Source organism: Lissotriton vulgaris, chromosome 8, assembly GCF_964263255.1.
Source record: "Lissotriton vulgaris chromosome 8, aLisVul1.2, whole genome shotgun sequence".
Lineage (NCBI taxonomy): Eukaryota > Metazoa > Chordata > Amphibia > Caudata > Salamandridae > Lissotriton > Lissotriton vulgaris.
In genome coordinates, this window is record NC_141696.1 from 1,236,768,066 (window position 1) to 1,236,786,942 (window position 18,877).

At 38.8% G+C, this 18,877-nt stretch overlaps 1 protein-coding gene across 1 annotated transcript in view; it reads right to left on the bottom strand.

Annotated features, from left to right (window-relative positions):
• The window catches only part of LOC147698535 (cilia- and flagella-associated protein 337-like), a 554,785-nt gene that overhangs the window by 33,940 nt on the left and 501,968 nt on the right, over positions 1–18,877 (bottom strand). Inside the window, exons 26-27 of the mRNA XM_086935138.1 lie at positions 17,533–17,572; positions 4,338–4,426 (exon numbers count right to left, since the gene is read on the bottom strand). Of these exons, the coding sequence (XP_086791264.1) occupies positions 4,338–4,426; positions 17,533–17,572 (129 nt within the window). The remainder of the gene's footprint in view (positions 1–4,337; positions 4,427–17,532; positions 17,573–18,877) is intronic.

An 18,877-nucleotide genomic window follows, 5' to 3' on the forward strand; every position in this document is an offset into this window, starting at 1 on the left:
ACTTTTTCAGAAAGAACTGAATACTTGGCTATTGTAAGCCTGAAATTAATTAGACCAACACCTAGAGAGCATTTTCAAGGAGCTAAATGTGCCAGACAATCACTTACGCACAATTTTAATATTAATAGTTTGACCATTGCTTTTGGTATTGAACGGAACACTAAAAATTCAGGAATATCGAATATTGGATTCCAGATTGATCCATGATAATTTACGTAATGTTGTTCATGGGGAAGGGTAAAGCACTTAGGGTTATCAATGAAAACACATGGAGACACTCAATGGATTCTGGGAAATCTGGAGCTCCCATGTCTGTTATTGTGGAGAAGCACTGGCACACACCCTCTGCCAAATTTCTTCCTGTAAAAGGGATGGTAAACCGCTGTGCAAAATGGAAAAATCAAGACAATCCTTTATCCATAGAGAGTATCATCATAGATAGTCTCATAAGGCTTTGTCTGGGGTTTCTCTAAAGCCATAACTGGTTTTCAGCATGCCCTATGAAGGTTGTGCTAAATTGTAGAGTTCAAGCAGTTTGCGGTTTGGGATGGATGTAGGAGGAAATGCAAAAGTCCAAGCAGATGTGGATTTCGACTCACAAACACATTATGACTCATGAGAAGAAGTTGTTAGAAGGCAAATGTCTTGAAAGAGCATAGGAAATTACTAAACTACGTGAACTGACACAACATAATTTGTAGCAAGCATTAGGCAGCATTAGGAACCAGGTCTGCACTTTGGGAGCCACGTTAGAGAACAGTGAACAAAGTTCCCTGAAGAATTACTATATTGAAATGAACTGTCATTTGTTATTAGAATAACGCCCATACCACACATGCTTAACCAACTGTAAGATGAAGATAGTTGGTGAGTGTCCATCTGGAAGGGACCTCTGTCTTGATGATTTGCCCATGACCCAGAGAGAACAATTAAGCAGCAAGAACAAGTCTACACAGGGAATATGAAGGGCCATAAACAACCCTTTTGTTTTTAATTTTGTAGAAGGGGGACACCAATAAATAAGGTATTAGTCTACTTCAAGGCAACGTTTGTGCATGGTGATTTATCAATAAGAGTATGTATGAATTCCTGACACATAATAAGCCCTCCTCAGACATCACTCAGACCTGAGGCTATGAGTGGCAACAACATGATGATGCATGTCACAATAGTGGGCAAAGGATTTTTATCCTTTTAAATGAAAAACGTTTGTTGAATAAGTCAGTCAGGCATATTTCTTCAAGGCTACAACTTTGTTCTGGCAACTAGCAGCATATACCAATTCTTAACATTTGAGCAAATAAGGTACTAGATAATCAGAGTTCATATCTTCCAGCTAGTGTTTCTACAGCTACTTATTTCTGTTGCTAGGATTGCTGTGTGCCTCTTCACGTATTTGTACCTCCTCAATTTTGGTTCTCCCATCTCGTGACTTTTGTCACTGATGTATTAGCATATTCTCTGCATGATTATCACTATACCTGGCTGGACTCCATAACATTTCATTGTCTATCGACAGAACAAAATCTTTTTGGAGGCTCCCTCATTGTGAACATATAAATATTGAAATCACCAAAGCTACACTTGTTGGGGCTAAAGCTACCACTATAGGAATAGAACTAAAGAAGCCTACAAATGATCCTCTATCCCCTATTGCCTCATCCAAAAACAACTTTTTAGACACCATTCTTGATGAGGTAAGAGCTATTCAACCCTTCATTAGATGAGAACAGATGGCTCATCATGAAGATTAGGATGGTTGAAATGTAGCAACAAATTAGGGGCAATGTGTATCAAAAAAGAGTTTTGCAATTCTCGCATTGCAATTTTGAGCGAATCGCAGTTAGAGAATCGCAAAATGCAATGTATGTAGGAATTGCTAAAAAGTTTGCAAATCCTACATATTCCTTATTTGTGAATCACAAATTGAGATTCCCAAATAATGAATACCTTCCCATTCATTCCTATGGGCTAGCAGGCCCATTGGAATGAATGGGAACACATTCTCAATTTGCGATTATCAATTAGAGAGTCGCAAATTGAGAATGCAATTCCAAGGTTGCAAGGGTGTCAAAAGGACACTCTGTTGCACCCCTGAAATATGCATGTATGCGCATTTTGCGCACATACATGCCATAAGGGCATGTATGTGCGACATATGGCACTTTAAAAAAAATCTAAAAAGTGCTTCTTTAAAGAAAATTGCATATTACCTCCAACTTGAAGTTGGTGGTAATTTGCAATTCCTTAAGGCCAAATAGCAAATTTCTAGTGCTTCCAGAATTGCATTTAAGGAATCGCAATTTGCAATTCCTTAATTGCATTCGCAAAATAGAGAATCACATATTTTGCAAATCTCTATTTTGTGAGGGCCTTTTGGTATGATACATCTCAAAAGGCTTTTTCCAATACGCAAACGGGAAAAAGGCTTGATACATATGGCCCCTGGTGAATTCATGATGTCTCTGTGAAGGTTCTTAAGCTTGAACAAGAAATTTGGAAAATTAAAACTCTATACAGAGGATTTGGAAAATAGAATTTGTCACCACAAAGTATGTCTATATGGTCTGCTGGAGGGTGTTGAACATCCCAACGTTCTTAATTATTTCAAAACATTCATTCTGGAGCTTCTAAACATCTCCATTTTCCTACCATCAATCTACAAAGTGCTCATCATCTGTGGAAGCTCAGGCCTCATTCCTGTAAACCTCAAGGTGTTTTATGCTATTCTTGTACTACTGTACTGTACTGGTCTTCTCTGTGTATTGGGAACAGTTTTTGTCCTTCTTATAAAAAATTATTCTAATTTCATTACATTCTCTATGTAATGTTTTGCTACTCATCATTACACTCTGTTTTATGAATTGCTATTTCCTTGTCTTATAAAAATTATTACATAAAAATAAAAACTGTGTGGGTAAAGGTTCCACGCCCATGTACAGCAAAATGCATTGTATAGATGACCAGTCAACATGTGCCACTAGCCTTTCCCTACATAACAACATGTGTCAATGTGTTCTTAGTAACTTTTGATCTCTTTGAGCTACAAACACATTTTTTGTTAAAATATGCAGATTATACATTAGATGATGGACTATGTGGAAATGCAGCAGCTCCATAACTTTGCAGAAAAAGATTCAGATGTAGAATCGCATAATTCCATTGGACATGGCTTTATGTATGTCTTGTATTTGGGATTGTTAAAGAGATCAACTTTTGCTTTTATGCAATAAAAATAGCCCTGGAAGGACCTAAGCCTCAACACCCCAAGTCAGCATATTTTCCTGTTGGAGGCTCTACATAGCTTGCAGGGTGACCCGTCGTCTTGTCTTTGTCACAAACCTTGACAAGCTATTTTGTGTGGTTGTGAGATCTCTTTTTTCGACACTCTAATTGTAGCAGGGGATGATGCTAATTTATAAGCAACTTCATAGAAAAGATGCACATCCAGAGTGGATGTGCATCTTTTCTAAGCACAAAGTTAATTTCTTTCAAACATCTTTTGTAATTGTTGGATGAGCTCTGATATTAGATAACTATCCATAGTTGCATGCTATTCTACTTTGAACTGTTTTTCATAGATGAGGTTCACTGACCATGCTACACATTGACAGATACAGTTTTGTGGTTTTCCATAAGTTTTTCTGCCGGCTCCAGAGTATTAAATGCGTAGTTTGGGTTTGAAATCTAAATCTGAGATGCGCATATTTGGAGTACCTATTCATATTGCATACCTGAATCCTGGACATATTTGCACTAGTAACCACTGTCTGTAAACTCAGTTTGAAAAACTGTTAAGTGGTTTTACATTCTCACTGGACAACATCTGAGAATTAACAGGTAAAATAATGTGCAGGGGCATGCTAAGCCTTTTACCTCTTTTGGCCAATCTGCACCAAACAGGATAGAAAAGTCCATGTTGCTCAAAGATTCTTTCTGAAGGTTTAGTGCAGAATGGTCAAAAGAGGCCACATTTATAGGCCCCCCAAAGCCAAAATGAACATTTGAAGAGAAGTCATTAAATCTTAAATATTGACTTTCATAGACCAACTAATACATACATTTATTATAAATGCAATATAATTGAATATAGTATTTTGTCATGTTGCATCACAGATTAACCCTCTTGCACACGTTTTCACACTAGTGGCTACTCACGCATCTCTAAACAGCAAATGGCAAGGATATGAAATATGGAAATGGTAGACCTTTGTCATTTATCACTGTAAGCCTTATGCCAGTCACTTTACTATTTGTCCATCTAAAGAACTTGATTTTCTCTTGTGTCTCTAGGGAAGTCCTTTAAATGTATCATATGTTATATTGATGTTACTGACCTATAAATTCCCCTTCCATGCTCCACAGACGAACTGCACAGTCAAGAGAGGAGGTCAATAGCACTTTGTCTTCATCCACAAGCTGTAACCTAACAAAATAAGAATGATCTGTCAGACCTATAGTTTTAAAATCATGTATTCTACATATTTTAAGAATGCAGAAGATTGGGCCTATTGGTAATAAATGATTAGTGCAAGTAGATAATAGTAAATGATAGTCCGAGATTGACAGATATAAAAAATGTGTTTTCAATCATCTGAATAACATAGTATAATAACATAATATTTGTCACTTTACCTTCTCTCCTATCACCTGGGCTCCACAAGTAGAAACACAACAATTATAAACAAGATGGAGGTGGAAGGTTTGGCAATTCAGCACACAAAAGCCTTTGAGAGATGTACAGGAATTTAGAAACTTCATGTTGCATTTGTTTGTTATTAGTTTGTTTTGTAGAGTGCTGCATGTCTCATTTTTGGGTTGTAGGTTAGGAATATTGAGTACAAAACATTCAATGGTCACATTATTGGGAGGAGACTGTTGAGCGTCAACATATCCAAAGGTAACATTGGATACATTTTGTATGCTTAACTCCACTCACACGTACCTTAGTGATATATTTATTTATCCTCAAGGAAGGTAGGTGTGGAGTTAAGAATAATACATGCTTACCTCTCTTCAGGCACTTACCTGTTTGAAATGTTGTCCCCCAGTATTCTGGTTACGATATTGTAACCTTTCAATATTTTGTCCTCTACATTACTAACAACAATCTTCTTTAGCTTGGTGTCACAAACTCCTTGATGCAACGATTAAAACAAGTATTAAAAGTTCATCTCATCAGCATGTTTGCACCAATTGTTATGTTGTATTATTGTAATATCTGTATTATTATTGTTTTGTGTGCTTTAACACTCCTGCCAGTAAGGCGCTTCACTATATATCTTATTTGTTTGTGATGACATGACTTATTCGTTGTTTCCCATTGGAAGCAAGTGTCAATGAACATGCTCAAATGGCCTACTGAACCTGATGACTCATTTGTTGTGCTGACACTGTTGACTTCATTGTTGTTTCCTTTTGGCAGCAGGTGCAAGTTCTGGAAGATGCTTGAGGGCACCAATTTCTGAGACAACACCTCTATATGGATCATTGACACAATATCGATGTCGAAAATATCGATATACAAAAATATCGACTTAAAAATATAGAATGCCAAAATATCGACTTCCTATCTCCAAACAGGTAAGTACAAAAATATTGAATCAAAAATATCGATGTAAATATAACTAACTTAAAAATACTTAAAATACTTAAATAACATTAAAACTAGTGGATAATTAATATAATAAAAAAATAATATTAATTAATACATATATATAAATGTATATAAACATAGTATTAATAATAAAATATACAATATATTTACCATAGGATAGCGAGAGGGTTACATTTACTATTACCACTCCAGTGAGTGCAACAGTAGAAAAAACATTGGATAGCGTAGCACTAAACAGAACTATTCTCACTCCAGTGAGTGCAACAGTAGGGAAAGCGTTGGATAGCGGGAGGGTAAGAAATACTATTCCCACTCCAGAGAGTGCAACAGTAGGGAAAGCGTTGGATAGCGTAGGGGTAAAAATTACTATTCCCACGCCAGAGAGTGCAACAGTAGGGAAAGCGTTGGATAGCGTGGGGGTAAAAATTACTATTCCCACTCCAGAGAGTGCAACAGTATGGAAAGCGTTGGATAGCATAGGGATAACAATTACTATTCCCACTCCACAGAGTGCAACAGTAGGCAAAGATTCGGATAGCGTAGGCATAAAAATTACTATTCCCACTCCAGTGAGTGCAACAGTAGGGAAAACGTTGGATAGCGGGAGGGTAAAAACTACTATTCCCACTCCAGAGAGTGCAACAGTAGGGAAAGCGTTAGATAGCAGGAGGGTAAAAATTACTATTCCCACTCCAGTGAGTGCAACAGTAGGGAAAGCGTTGGATAGCGGGAAACTAAAAATTACTATTCCCACTCCAATGAGTGCAACAGTAGGGAAAACGTTGATAGCGTAGTGGTAAAAATTACTATTCCCACTCCAGAGAGTGCAACAGTAGGGAAAACCTTGGATACCGTAGGGGTGAAAATTACTATTCCCACTCCAGTGAGTGCAACATTAGGGAAAATGTTGGATAGCGTAGGGGTAAAAATTACTATTCCCACTCCAGTGAGTGCAACAGTAGTGAAAGTGCTGGATAGCATAGGGGTTAAAATTACTATTCCCACTCCAGAGAGTGCAACAGTAGGGAAAGCATTGGATAGCGTAGGGATAAAAATTACTATTCCCACTCCAATGAGTGCAACAGTAGGGAAAGCGTTGGATAGCGTAGGGGTAATAATTACTATTCCCACTCCAGAGAGTGCAAAAGTAGGGAACGTAAATACTTCATATATGAATGAAAATTAATTAAATATTAATACCAATTAATTTTTTTAAAATAATTAGTTTTTTATAATAAATTAATTAATTTCTACAAAAATAACCAATAAATAAAATAAAAAATGTAATTATTTATAATTAAATTACATCCACACCCTATTCCCCTATAAACCCGCAACCCACTACTGAAAAGAAATTAATACAATTAACATAATTAACATTTAATCAATCTATTAAAATTAATTACCAATTATATTTTAATTACTTACCAATTATTAATTAGTTAACAATGAATTACCAATTTTATTTTAATTATTTAACAATTAATCAATTAATTAAAATTAATTACCAATTACATTTTTAATTAATTACCAATTAATATTTAATTCAAAATTAATTCAAAATAAATACCAATAAATAAATTAACATATTCAATTAATTTTAATTAAATTACTTCCCACCTTATTCCCCTATAAACTCACAACACGTGCCAGAAAATAAATTAATATAATTAAAAAAATAATCAATTAACCAATTAATTAAAATTAATTACACATTTAATTTTAAATATTTACCAATTAATAATTAATTAACAATTAATTAAAAATGTCTACCAATAAATAAATTAACATATTTAATTAATTATAATTAAATTACTTCCCGCCCTATTCCCCTATAAACCCACAACTTGCTACAGAAAATAAATTAATATATTTAACATAATTATCAATTAATCAATTAATTAAAATGAATTACCAATCAAATTTTAATTAATTACCAATTAATAAATAATTAACAAATAATTCAAAATAAATACCAATAAATAAATTAACATATTTAATTAATTATAATTAAATTACTTTCCACCCTATTCCCCTATAAACCCACAACCTGCTACTGATTTATATTACGCAAAAATAAAATACCATAAAATTAATTAATTAAAATAAATTCTAATATGCACTTTTCACATATATAGTAACATAAAAAACACTTTAAAAAATTGATATTAACTTACTTACCTCTAATTCGATATTTTTGCTGTCTATATTCTGCACATTCAATATTTTGTCCATTCTATATTTTGGAATCAATATTATTGCTATTCTAGACGATATTTTTGTAGTCTACATTCTGTCCAGTCGATATTGTATCCATTCTATATTTTTGAATCAATATTAATGTAATTTGATATAAAAAACTCAATATTTTGACTGTACACCCTCTATATAAATTGGTTGTGTCCTTTCAGTTGTGCTTACTATTCATGTTTGGTTTTGAAAGGAACTGCCACATCGAGGTTCCAAACATCCAACAGTTTTATCGATTTCAGAGGGATGTTCAGGTCTTCCTACAGGGCAAGGCTGCACTTGTTTCCTGACCCCGCGCTCTCTAACTGTGTACTTTCAGTCCACGTTCACCTTCTTCAGATGTTCGTATGAGCGTTCGTCTAGCGCTCAAACAAAAATTCTTCTGCTGAATCGGGAAAAAACGCAAATAGAACAATTGATGGACAGAATGCAGAACATTGTCATATATTCACCCCAGTACAGAGATCTGGGCCTAAATCCATTGTTTTTTTTTGCTCACCTTGCCATTCCAGTTTGGACCCAGCCATATGCAAATCAGTCTTGACCCTGCGCCCAATGGAAACAGTCCAGCCCGAACTGTCAGGCCAAGTCCTCCCTGGACTGGAAACAAGCATCCTAGGACTGGTTTCGGACTTTCAGCATTGGGAAAAAAACAGCACTCCGGTAACGCTTAGGTCTGCCCTAGTGGTTGGTGAAGGGAGATCAACCAACCATAGCATGAGAGACAAATTGGCAGCTAACTCCTAGTTTCCTATCAGTAGAGATTTCTCTTTGGATATATAGGCTTGTTTTGATAACTCGCAATAAACATTAACAAATAACTTAACAGCTTTTGATTCAGAAATAGCAAGAATATTGTGTTTTTTAACATAAGGAACCGTCATTCTGGATGCTATTCTCTTAGTGGAAACAACCAGCGTTTTCTTTTTGTGAAATGTGAAAACAATTCTTTGTAAAAATAGAACTAAGAATTGTTGACTAACCCTTCTCCTTCCAAGTATCCTTCCCTATAGTACCCACCCTAACTTCCTTTCACTACGTTTGGCCACATCAGTACTCTGGTGAAATATATAACTCAGCATTGTTGCTGCCATAAAGAGGACATCTTGAGAGCATCACTTCAAAGGAACTGGACCAGATATTCAGATTGCTGGAAAGTCTTAAACAATTAAAACCAGCTTGTTCAATAGAAAAAGTCATATCATCTGATGCATGAGGTAGACCATGGCTGATGTTCTTCAACTACGAGAACTGTACTGGTGGATTTCAATTGTAGGCACGTTTGAAAATGTTCAGAAACAAGTGTAATTTTGTTTAGCTTTCAGCTATGGGTCCCATGTTTTTCATAGCCTACAACCCAGAACTCCCAAGAAGTTTTCTCCATCGTTAAAGTTCATTTAAGGATCTCTGAGGGTTTGGGGTCGGTAGTCCGACTGCAAAGATTCCTAGCTGGCACATAGGAAAAGGGTAGAACATGTAAGGGTTTGGGGTTTTCCTCACCAGGCTCTGTGGGTAGGGTTGATAACATGAACTTGAACTTAAACATGCACCCAACAGGAGACAATGTTCTGTTTTAATGGTAGTTGGGGATTGAAATGGAAAATGTAATGATGACTCAGATACCTACTAGTGAAGGTTCAGGCACAATATAGCTGTGAGATTTAGCTACCTTTACAGCCTGTCAATCTCTTGTACCAGCAATTTACTGGTGGAAATTCAAGGTAAAGATATACATGCAGTGCCAGATGCATGGAACAAGATAGGTTAGTCAGTTTTGTAGAACAAAACATTTGTAAAAACAATACAGAATTTCAGGCAGTCTGTATTTGAGTGAATGGTCTTGGGTGAGTGATTACAGCGTAGCACATTGCATAAAAGCAAAGACTGGTAGCTGCTGTGCTTTTGTACTTTGTTGGTCAATTGCAAGGCAGAGCCAAGTGGTTAACTTGGGAGATATAATTTGCACTTTTAGTTGGTACGTCTCTTTTAGTCAATAACGTCTTCATGAGGCAGATAATTCTGATGGATATCTTTGCTTGATAGATAAACACGGAAAAGATCAGAATCAAAGCCAATCTATCTGGCGTATTTAGGGATAGTGAAGTGGAATAATTGCCAAGTGGAGTCCTTCTTACTTGCTTTTCTTGTACAGTCAACAAATGTTGATAATCCATTGCACCAAAGGCAGCCAAGGGAAAACAACCTTTACTACGTGGTTTTTACACCGCAGTACCATCACAACGCGGTTGTTACATCGGCCAGGTTGTTACCACTCAGTGCCTTTACAAAGCAAGTCGTTACTACTACTTGAGCTAGATGGCGCTCTAGACTAAGGAATAGTATGATTTACTATTCCAACACCTTACCTAGTGTTGCACACACTGGAGTTGGAATAGTAAATCATAAGTCCAACGCACATCTAGTGCAAGTTGTTGTAACAACTTAATTTGTAAAGGCACTTCATGGTAATAACGCGGTCGATGTAACAACCGCATTGTGATGGTATTCCGGTGTAAAAACCTCATAGTAAACGTCCACCAAATAAAAGCAAAACAACAGTAATCAATAGCCATCACATCCTATCTTTCTATGTGGCAGGAATGGGTGACGTTCCATGTGTCTGATGAGCTTAATGTGAACAGCTTCATAGTATTATCTTGCATTCACAGATTGTGCCAATTTGGATTTTGTTTCCCGACATTTTCTCAGGGATTGCACCCAGGTAGGCAATCCGAGGTCTATGCTTGGGTGCTGCCAATATTTGGATTCAGTGGAAACTCTGTGACGTTCCACTTGTAGTGCTGAAGACACTTCAGTTAATGCCGAATATATCACCAAGTTATTTTAACAGGGTTCCAATTTGAGAACCTACGTGGTTTCAGACATTTGCAGTTTATAGATTGAGATGGTGGTTCTGGTGTCTTATCCTGGGTTTGGTAGATTAGTGGACTAATGCATCCAGAGTAGGGGCCTGTGTTTGACCTTATGGTTACATGTTCAAATCCTGGCGGGCCCACTCAGCCCTTCATACTTCTGAGTTTGATAAAATGAGTACCATTAAGTTGGGTAACTATAAACATTTGTTATTCAGCACCAGGAGGCCCTTCTGGGTTAATGTGCTTTACAAATACACGTTGTGTTAAAGCTGCCAGTTATTTCTATACCTATAAAACAACTTCCAGTGACCCAGAAGCTATGACTTAGTTTGACCAATGTTAGGTGAGGTGAACAGTAATATTCCACTCAAGCCAAATAGTGTTCATTTCCTTCTACTTAAAGTAGCATATCATTGTGTATTTTGATAAGAAATATAGCCAAGTGAAGGTTGCTGTAGTCTCTTCCACTCTGGGGGGAACCTTAGTTAGGGCTCCCACCCCCACCCCTGGGCTCGCATTGGGTCTCTCAGCCAGTGACATGAGATTAGAATGTCACGGTGGTGAAGATTCTAAGGCGAGCGCCCAGGCACAGAATGCCAAGAGGACAGCTGTGGCTGAGGTCGCTCTTGTTGTAACTCTTCACAATAAACCTGGATAAACATTTTTACCGCTTCCTGTGTTCCCATGTCATATTTACTAATTTCACAGTTGCATAACAAGTATAATAATTATAACGGCTGTCAAGTAAAAACAAATATTGAAATAAACAATAGGTATGGACTACTTTAAGTGATTGTACTGTTTGTTTTAATGGTTGTCAAGTAAAAATAAGTATTGACAAAATCAACAGATCCAGCTTCTTTAAGTGATCACACACTTTGTTGTAAAGGCTGCACATTGTGTGATACATGTGGATGCCAAATAAGACACACATGCAGACACCAGTGAATTCTATAACTGAAGTAACGCAGATCTGGACGCCTGAGACATTTGAGAGCAGACTAGCTCCAAAGACATAGACCAACAGACATTTGGGGTCCAATTACGATCCTGGAAACAAAAAGTCTGTACGATTTTCATCCGGAGCCATCGCCGTATGATTCGTACCCGTCCGTCCGAGTCGCATAGTACGATCCGTATTCCATCAATCCGTCCGAATCGTCACTATCCGTACGTATTGCAAGGCTGAAACAGTGAACCGTACGACTCGCACACATGCCGTATGACCCGACGAGCAGGGTGTACGCACCATACACCCAGCGAACAAGGGGTACGGTGCGTACACCCCAAGATCGGGGGGTACGGTGCATACACCCCGTGATCGCAGGGGTACGCACCGTACCCCTGCGATCATGGGGTGTACGCACTGTGCCCGGGAGGGCCGTTCCGTACCTGTTTCGGGGCGAACTCTGCTTTTACGGCTGTTTTCAGCTCCCGTAGAAAAAGGGTCGTACGGTGCGTACCCGACACGAATCGTACTTGCCGGGTTGGAAAAAGCAGCCGCGAGCCGTACAGATGTCACGTACAGCAGGTTCCGAGGGAGATTCGTGTGGAGATTCAAGTCGTACGGTCTTTGTACGATTCGTACGGAGTCCTGCTCCTGGTACAAATCGTACTTCGTCATACGTACGCGGGACGTTGCAGGGTACGATTCGTATGGGAAAAATGCTCCGAACGGCTATTCGGAGCGGTTTTTCCCGAATCGGAATCGACCCCTTAAAGTCCAGTTTCCGCTGGCCATCTTGGAACTGTATTTCCATACTTTCACCATGGCCATTAGGTTGTGTGTAGAAGTAACGCAGCGACCATTTTGGAAGTGTCGAGAATAGTGTTCAGCCATCTTGGAATGTTAATTCATATACTTACAAATAGCCACAAATGTTATGTCACACAATATTGCATGACCAGGCAAAACGACCATCTTGGGAAAATAAATAATTAAGATAAAGATGGCCAGGCATTCTGTTTTATACTTTCAAGATGACCACCACGTAGCATCTACACACAACATGACAGCGGTCTTGGAAGTATGGAAAACACGATTGTAAGGTGACCTGCTGCAGCTATTGGCTTTCTTAATACTTGCACCCAGTTAAAAGCATCCAAGTTTAGCAAAGCCAGTCTCATTGAGCACCGGGGGTGTGAGAGGGGTTGCTGGAGAAAGGTGGGGAGGGGAGAGAAAGATGAGGAGAGGAGAGAGAGAGGTGGGGGAGTGGACAGGGAGAATGTGGCACTGCCCCACATAATTGCTCAATTTCAGTGGGAGAGTGTAGTGAAGACGCAGACTCCACAGTCTTAATGCAGAACAGCCCGATTTTGAAGATCTTGTCAGAAATATGTCAAGTGGTCTGTCCTATGTCCTGATACTCCATAAACCAAAGGAATCAAGTGAACCGGTACCTGAAGTGCAAGACGGTAGTAGAAGAAAAGAAAAAAGTCAGACTGCAAGAGATTTTAGAAAAAGATGACGTACTGTTATGTAACAGTGAGGATAACAAGGAAGATGTCACAAAACAAGAAGCCTACTTTTTCCCACCACGTCAAAAACAAGCTGCAGCAAAGCCAGTATAAAGGACTTTGGCTTATTACATGGCATGATCTCTTGAGTGTAAAAAGGGATGCTATTCAAGGAAAGATACATGAGAAAGGCTTAGTGATTGCAATGCAAAACCAGATCACGCTTACTGAAGGTCAAGCACATTTATTTTACCATGAGTACAAAGACAAAGAGTTCTTTTTGGACCTTATAACGTACATGACAAGCAGTCCAATTCTTGTACTTGCATTGGATGGAGAAAATGCTGTACAGTACTGGGAAATGATGCTGGGCCAGAGACAGTGGAAGAGGCAAAGGAAAAAGAGCCGAACAGTTTGCGTGCTGAATTTGAAATGGATGGCACACCTTTCAACCAGCTGCATGGAAGCTCTGCCCCTGAGGAAGCCGGAAAGGAATCAGAATTCTTCTTCCAGTGGATCAAAACGTTAGCAGTGAATAAACTGGTGCTTTGGAACATGAAGATGACATTCTGCAGCAAGTTAAAGATTCAGGATTTACTATAACACAAATGAAGGAAATATGGTTTACTCCTAAGATGGCAAAATAAGTATATAAGGAACATGCAGAAGACCCCTTATATTAATACTAATGGTGTTGCCCAAAGAAAAACGATTGAAGAATGGAGAAATCTAATGGGTGGTGCTGATCCAGAATTAACAAAGGAAGCAGCCCCAAATTCACAAATTTGCTAAAGATGTTTTGCAGAATGCTGTTGGGTTTTTATCCAATGAGAAACAGGCATCAGAGCATATTCTTTATCTATTTGAAGACGAACGTAAAGTAGAAGAAGAATCAGAATAAATTAAAGTACTTGAAAAGCAAAAAGGAGCTGCTGTAGAACAAGTGCAAGTTGAAGGTAAGATACCGTGTACTTGTAAAGCACACGTTCCCCTGTAGGTATCTTGGCACTGAATAACAGATGTTTTAATGTTACCCAACTCAATGGAACTCATTTTATCGACCTCAGATGGATGGAAGGCAGAGTGGATCTGCCAGGATTTGAACCTGTGACCATGAGGTCAAACACAGGCCCCTGCAGGGAACACATTAGTCCATTAGTCCACTGTGCCATCAGACCCAGTAAAGCAGAACAGAAGTCAGATGATGACAAAGAAGAAAAAAAGCATGCAGAGCAGAAGTCAGGAGAAATTAAAGTAGAACAGAAGCCAGAAGAAAGAAAAGCAGAACAAAATGCCAGGAGAAATTAAAGTAGAACAAACTGGGCTGCGTCACTTTCAAAGCCCTATCTGATCTAGCCCCTGCATTCATCTCTTCTTGCCTGACACGGTATGTCCCCCACAGAGACCTCCGCTCTGCTACTCTCAATCTCCTTGTCACTCCTAAAACCAGGCGGAAAAAGCAGGGTGGCCTGAGTTTCTCTGCCATGGCCCCCACCACCTGGAATTCCCTCCCTACTGCACTCCGCCTCTGCCCCAACTACGATCACTTTCGCAGACTGTTGAAGACCTTCCTGTTTCAGTCTACACTTGAGTAACTCCTCCACCCCAGCTGCCGTTATGTCAAGAGCGCCATGAAACCGTTGGTGAACGTGCGCGGTACAAATATTTTTAACGTAACGTAACATAAGAGAAACACAAGTAGGACAAAAGACATTAAAACTGAAAGCAAATCAAAAAGCTTCAAAATTTAAAGCAGGACAAAAGTCATTAAAAAGCAAAGGAGGAAAAAATCCCATCCTCGTCAACAGTGTAAAATTGTAAGAATGAGGGTAACCAGCGTAGATGATGAAAAAAGAGGAAAGTTTATTCTTTAGTTTCAAGTAGAGGTCATAGGTTACAGGTATTGTTAGTAGTAAGGTAGCAGCTCCCGGTGGGAACAGAGGAACATGACCATTAGGGAGGACAAATGTCAATTTGCTACACGTTAATTGGAATATTTTGGCTGTACCATTTCTGCTACTGGTATAAAACCAAAGTGTTCTCTCATCGAGGCTATTAAGAAGGCGGAAGCACCTTCTGATAGGGATTCTTTTAGCTCCTTTCTCTACGTTGCCTAGTATTACGTGAGGTTCATACCAAGGTATACGCAGGGAATGGAGCTTTAGAGATTTCTGTTGCGTACAGAGCAAAAACTTCTTTGGTCAGATGATATACAAAGTGTTTTCAACAAAGTGAAGGTTTTGATAGAAAAGGCTCCTGCGTTGAGTGCTTTTCAAGAAACTTGTCTTCTATCATTACAGTAGATGTCAGCCATAAGGGCTTAGGAGCTGTTTTAAGCCAGAAGGTATCATGGAAGGAACATACACTGGCCTTTGCTTCTAGGTCACTGAAACAGTATGAAAAACAGTACAGCACCATCAAGCGAGAAGCTCTAGCCTGTGTTTGGGCTGTTTATAAATTCAAAATGTATGTGTGGGGCTGCAAATTTGAATTATGTACTACCCACAAACCGTTGGGTCACATTTTCTCAAGTGGTTCAAGTAACAACCTGTTGGCACGTCTTACCAGGCTTGTCTCTAAACTTCAGGAGTTTGTCTTTGAAATTAAACATGTGCCTTGTGGAAGGAATTTTTGCGCTGATTGCTCATCATGTATGCCAATCGAAGAATCACATGATGAGGATGATATATGTTTGGCTTCAATAGATGCGGTAAGTGGTGAGTGTGGCAATAACCTCATTGAGTCAGCCTTGTTATCTGCTTCTCAGGATGACGCGGTTTTGAACAAAATCAAAGAGTATATCATTTAAGGGTGGCCTAATAAAGCATTTTTGATTGGTGAAATTAAATGTTTTGAGCAAGTGGCTAGGGATCTTCCATTAGTTAACAATCTACTTTTAAGAGGACATGTGTATGTACCTCCTTCCAAGTTGCATAAATCTATTGTAGCATGTGCACCCCAAGGTCACGTTAGAGCCACCAAAACGTCTATGCACAACAAACAACATTATTGGTGGCCAGGCATTGAGGTGCAGGTCAAGTTGCTGGTAGACCAATGTCCAGAGTGTTTGTTATCTGACAAACACTGGAGCACACATAAAAATCCTTTACATCCTGTGTCATATCAAGATGTTGCATGGGAAAAAGAGGGCCTTGACTTTTCGGGGCCTTATGTTGTGTTGCCAGAAAACATGAATTATGGTTCTAATCCTATATTACTATTCTAAATTAATGTATCATTCCTTTACTAAACCACCTGAAACAGAAGCAGTGATACTTTTCTTGGAACAGGCTTTTAATTTAGAAAGACTGTGGTCACCGACAATGGTACTCATTTCACCTCAGCATGCATGTCTAAGTTTTTCATCAAGTACGATATCGCTCATTTACAAGTGACTATATTCTCCTTGTTCTAATGGTCTAGTAGAAAGAGGCAACAAAGTCACCAAAGAAAGGGTTCAAACAGCCATCGCTGCTAATTTAGATGTTAAGTCATTTCTTAAACAGAAGGGGCATCATTTATGAGTCTCTGCGTTAGGGCAGCATCAAAGGCCTTCCTACTGCGCTGCCCTAAGGCAAAAAAAAGGGCAGGAATGTGCCTTATCTATCAGGTAAGGGTCATTACTGTCCTTTTCCCCAGCGCTGGTGCACATTGGGTTGCCGTGTGCCAATGCAGGCACCTTTGCACCAAACCCCCCACCCTATTGCTCTGCCTCAAGCGTTGGTCTGCGCTGAGGCGTTGCAGCAGCCCTATGATGAAGCTTGCCACAATACGTTGTGGGTGAGGGCAGTTTTAAGAAAGTAAATGTGCTTTTGCTACACCTTATTGTAGACTGACACTTGATAAAAAATTGCGACTTCAGGAAACCTTACCATATTTTTGATTGCATTATGGATGACAAAACAGTTACAGCTGTCTATAGGCCGGGGCTAAAAATATGTTCAAACATATTATTTGTGTTACCTCCATTTTAGACTAGAAAGTGCAAACTTATAAAATGCAAAATTATTTGTAGAATACTGACAGCATAAAAGTCATCATAAATACTGTGACCTATATATCGTTTATAAGAACATTACTCCATGGAATGTAGATTTTATATTATTAACTCCATGGGGCAATATTGTTGTCAATTATATTTAGGACACCGTATGTTGTGTAGGCCATGAGGTCTGGTACCAAATCCTAACTTTTCATTTGAAATTATGTGATACAGTGTATTGGATGATATCTGAGTTAAAACAAAGGTTTATTCTACCTTCTCCAAGAAAAATTGTTGTTATTATCATCAGCATAAATAAAATGAAATACCAAAAAGAACATGCAACTTACGTTGTTATGATGTCTACATGGGCTCTCCAGTGGTTGATGTCTGAGTGACAGAAAATAAAAATATACAGTAAACGATGGGAAAGTATGTGCAATGTGTACAGGGTCATATTTCAAATAGGCCCCGCATCCGATTTACTGTTGACTCCTAGCTTTTTATTCTCACAGCCCCCGACACTGAATGCCAAAGTCTTATCGGCCATGATCACAAAGTTACAATTCGGATATGCCGTTTCTATAGGAGAAGACATTGGGTATGAAATGCTAAACGACTCCATGACACAGAGACAATCAATTCTGCATGAAAAATCCCAAAGCCACCTCCTATACACGTTTGCACTATTTGTGCAAAGGCATCGCGTTTTCATTCCGTTTCTTCCTCCATTCAGTATATTGATGTATTTGTTGCTTAATGGGAGGGAGCGAAGGGGCATATTAGCAAGCTGAAGTATCGCCGCTTTTTTGGCGAATTGTGCCGAGAAAGCGGTGATACTTCCATCGCCCTATTAACAAGGGCATGCTAACCCCTGCCTCAAGCCCACTTTGCATGTAGGCGAGAAACATCGCTAATGACATGCAAAATGGGCGTTCCAACGTCCAACCACATGTAAAATGTGGTTGGAGGTGGGAACACCCTATTACCAAAGCAGGCGTTGGGAGAAGGAGACCTGCGCTAAACTTGTTTATCGCAGGTCTCCCAATGCCTACTCTGACCAGGTGTGAAGGCATTGATAACATGGGGGTGTGGATCATAACGCTGAATCCACCCCCCATATTATCAAGACACACATTAGCGCGTGAAAACAACGTTTGTTTTCATGCGCTAATGTTCCATGTCGCTGACTATCGCCGGATTTAATTTCGCCTACGTGTTGCGCATTGATAATTACGCACTAACACGGCGAAAAAATTCGGCGATAGCCGGTGATATCGAAATGTGCGATGTGCGTTATATAACGCACATCTAGATAATATACCCTGAAGTGTTTTTCAAAACATACACCATTACCAATGATTTTCAGTCCTAATTGCACTTGGAGCTTCCAAAAACTGGCTGAGGTTATAGTCAGAGCCACTGAAAATATGCAAGTATGTGGTTGTGGCGTTTTCTACCTAATTCTAGATTTTCTGCATTTGCCACATATATCACCATATGCATCATCATAATCTGCAGATTTTAACAAAAAATGTTTTTTTAGCTCGAACAGATCAAAAGTTACTAAAAAATGTGGTGATCACACAGTGGTAGCCCTTTTGCAAAGGTTGGCCGGTTATCTTTCAATCGATTATGGCTATATTGGGTGATAAACTGGTACTAATAAGGTGTAACATTTGCCCAGACAGAGTT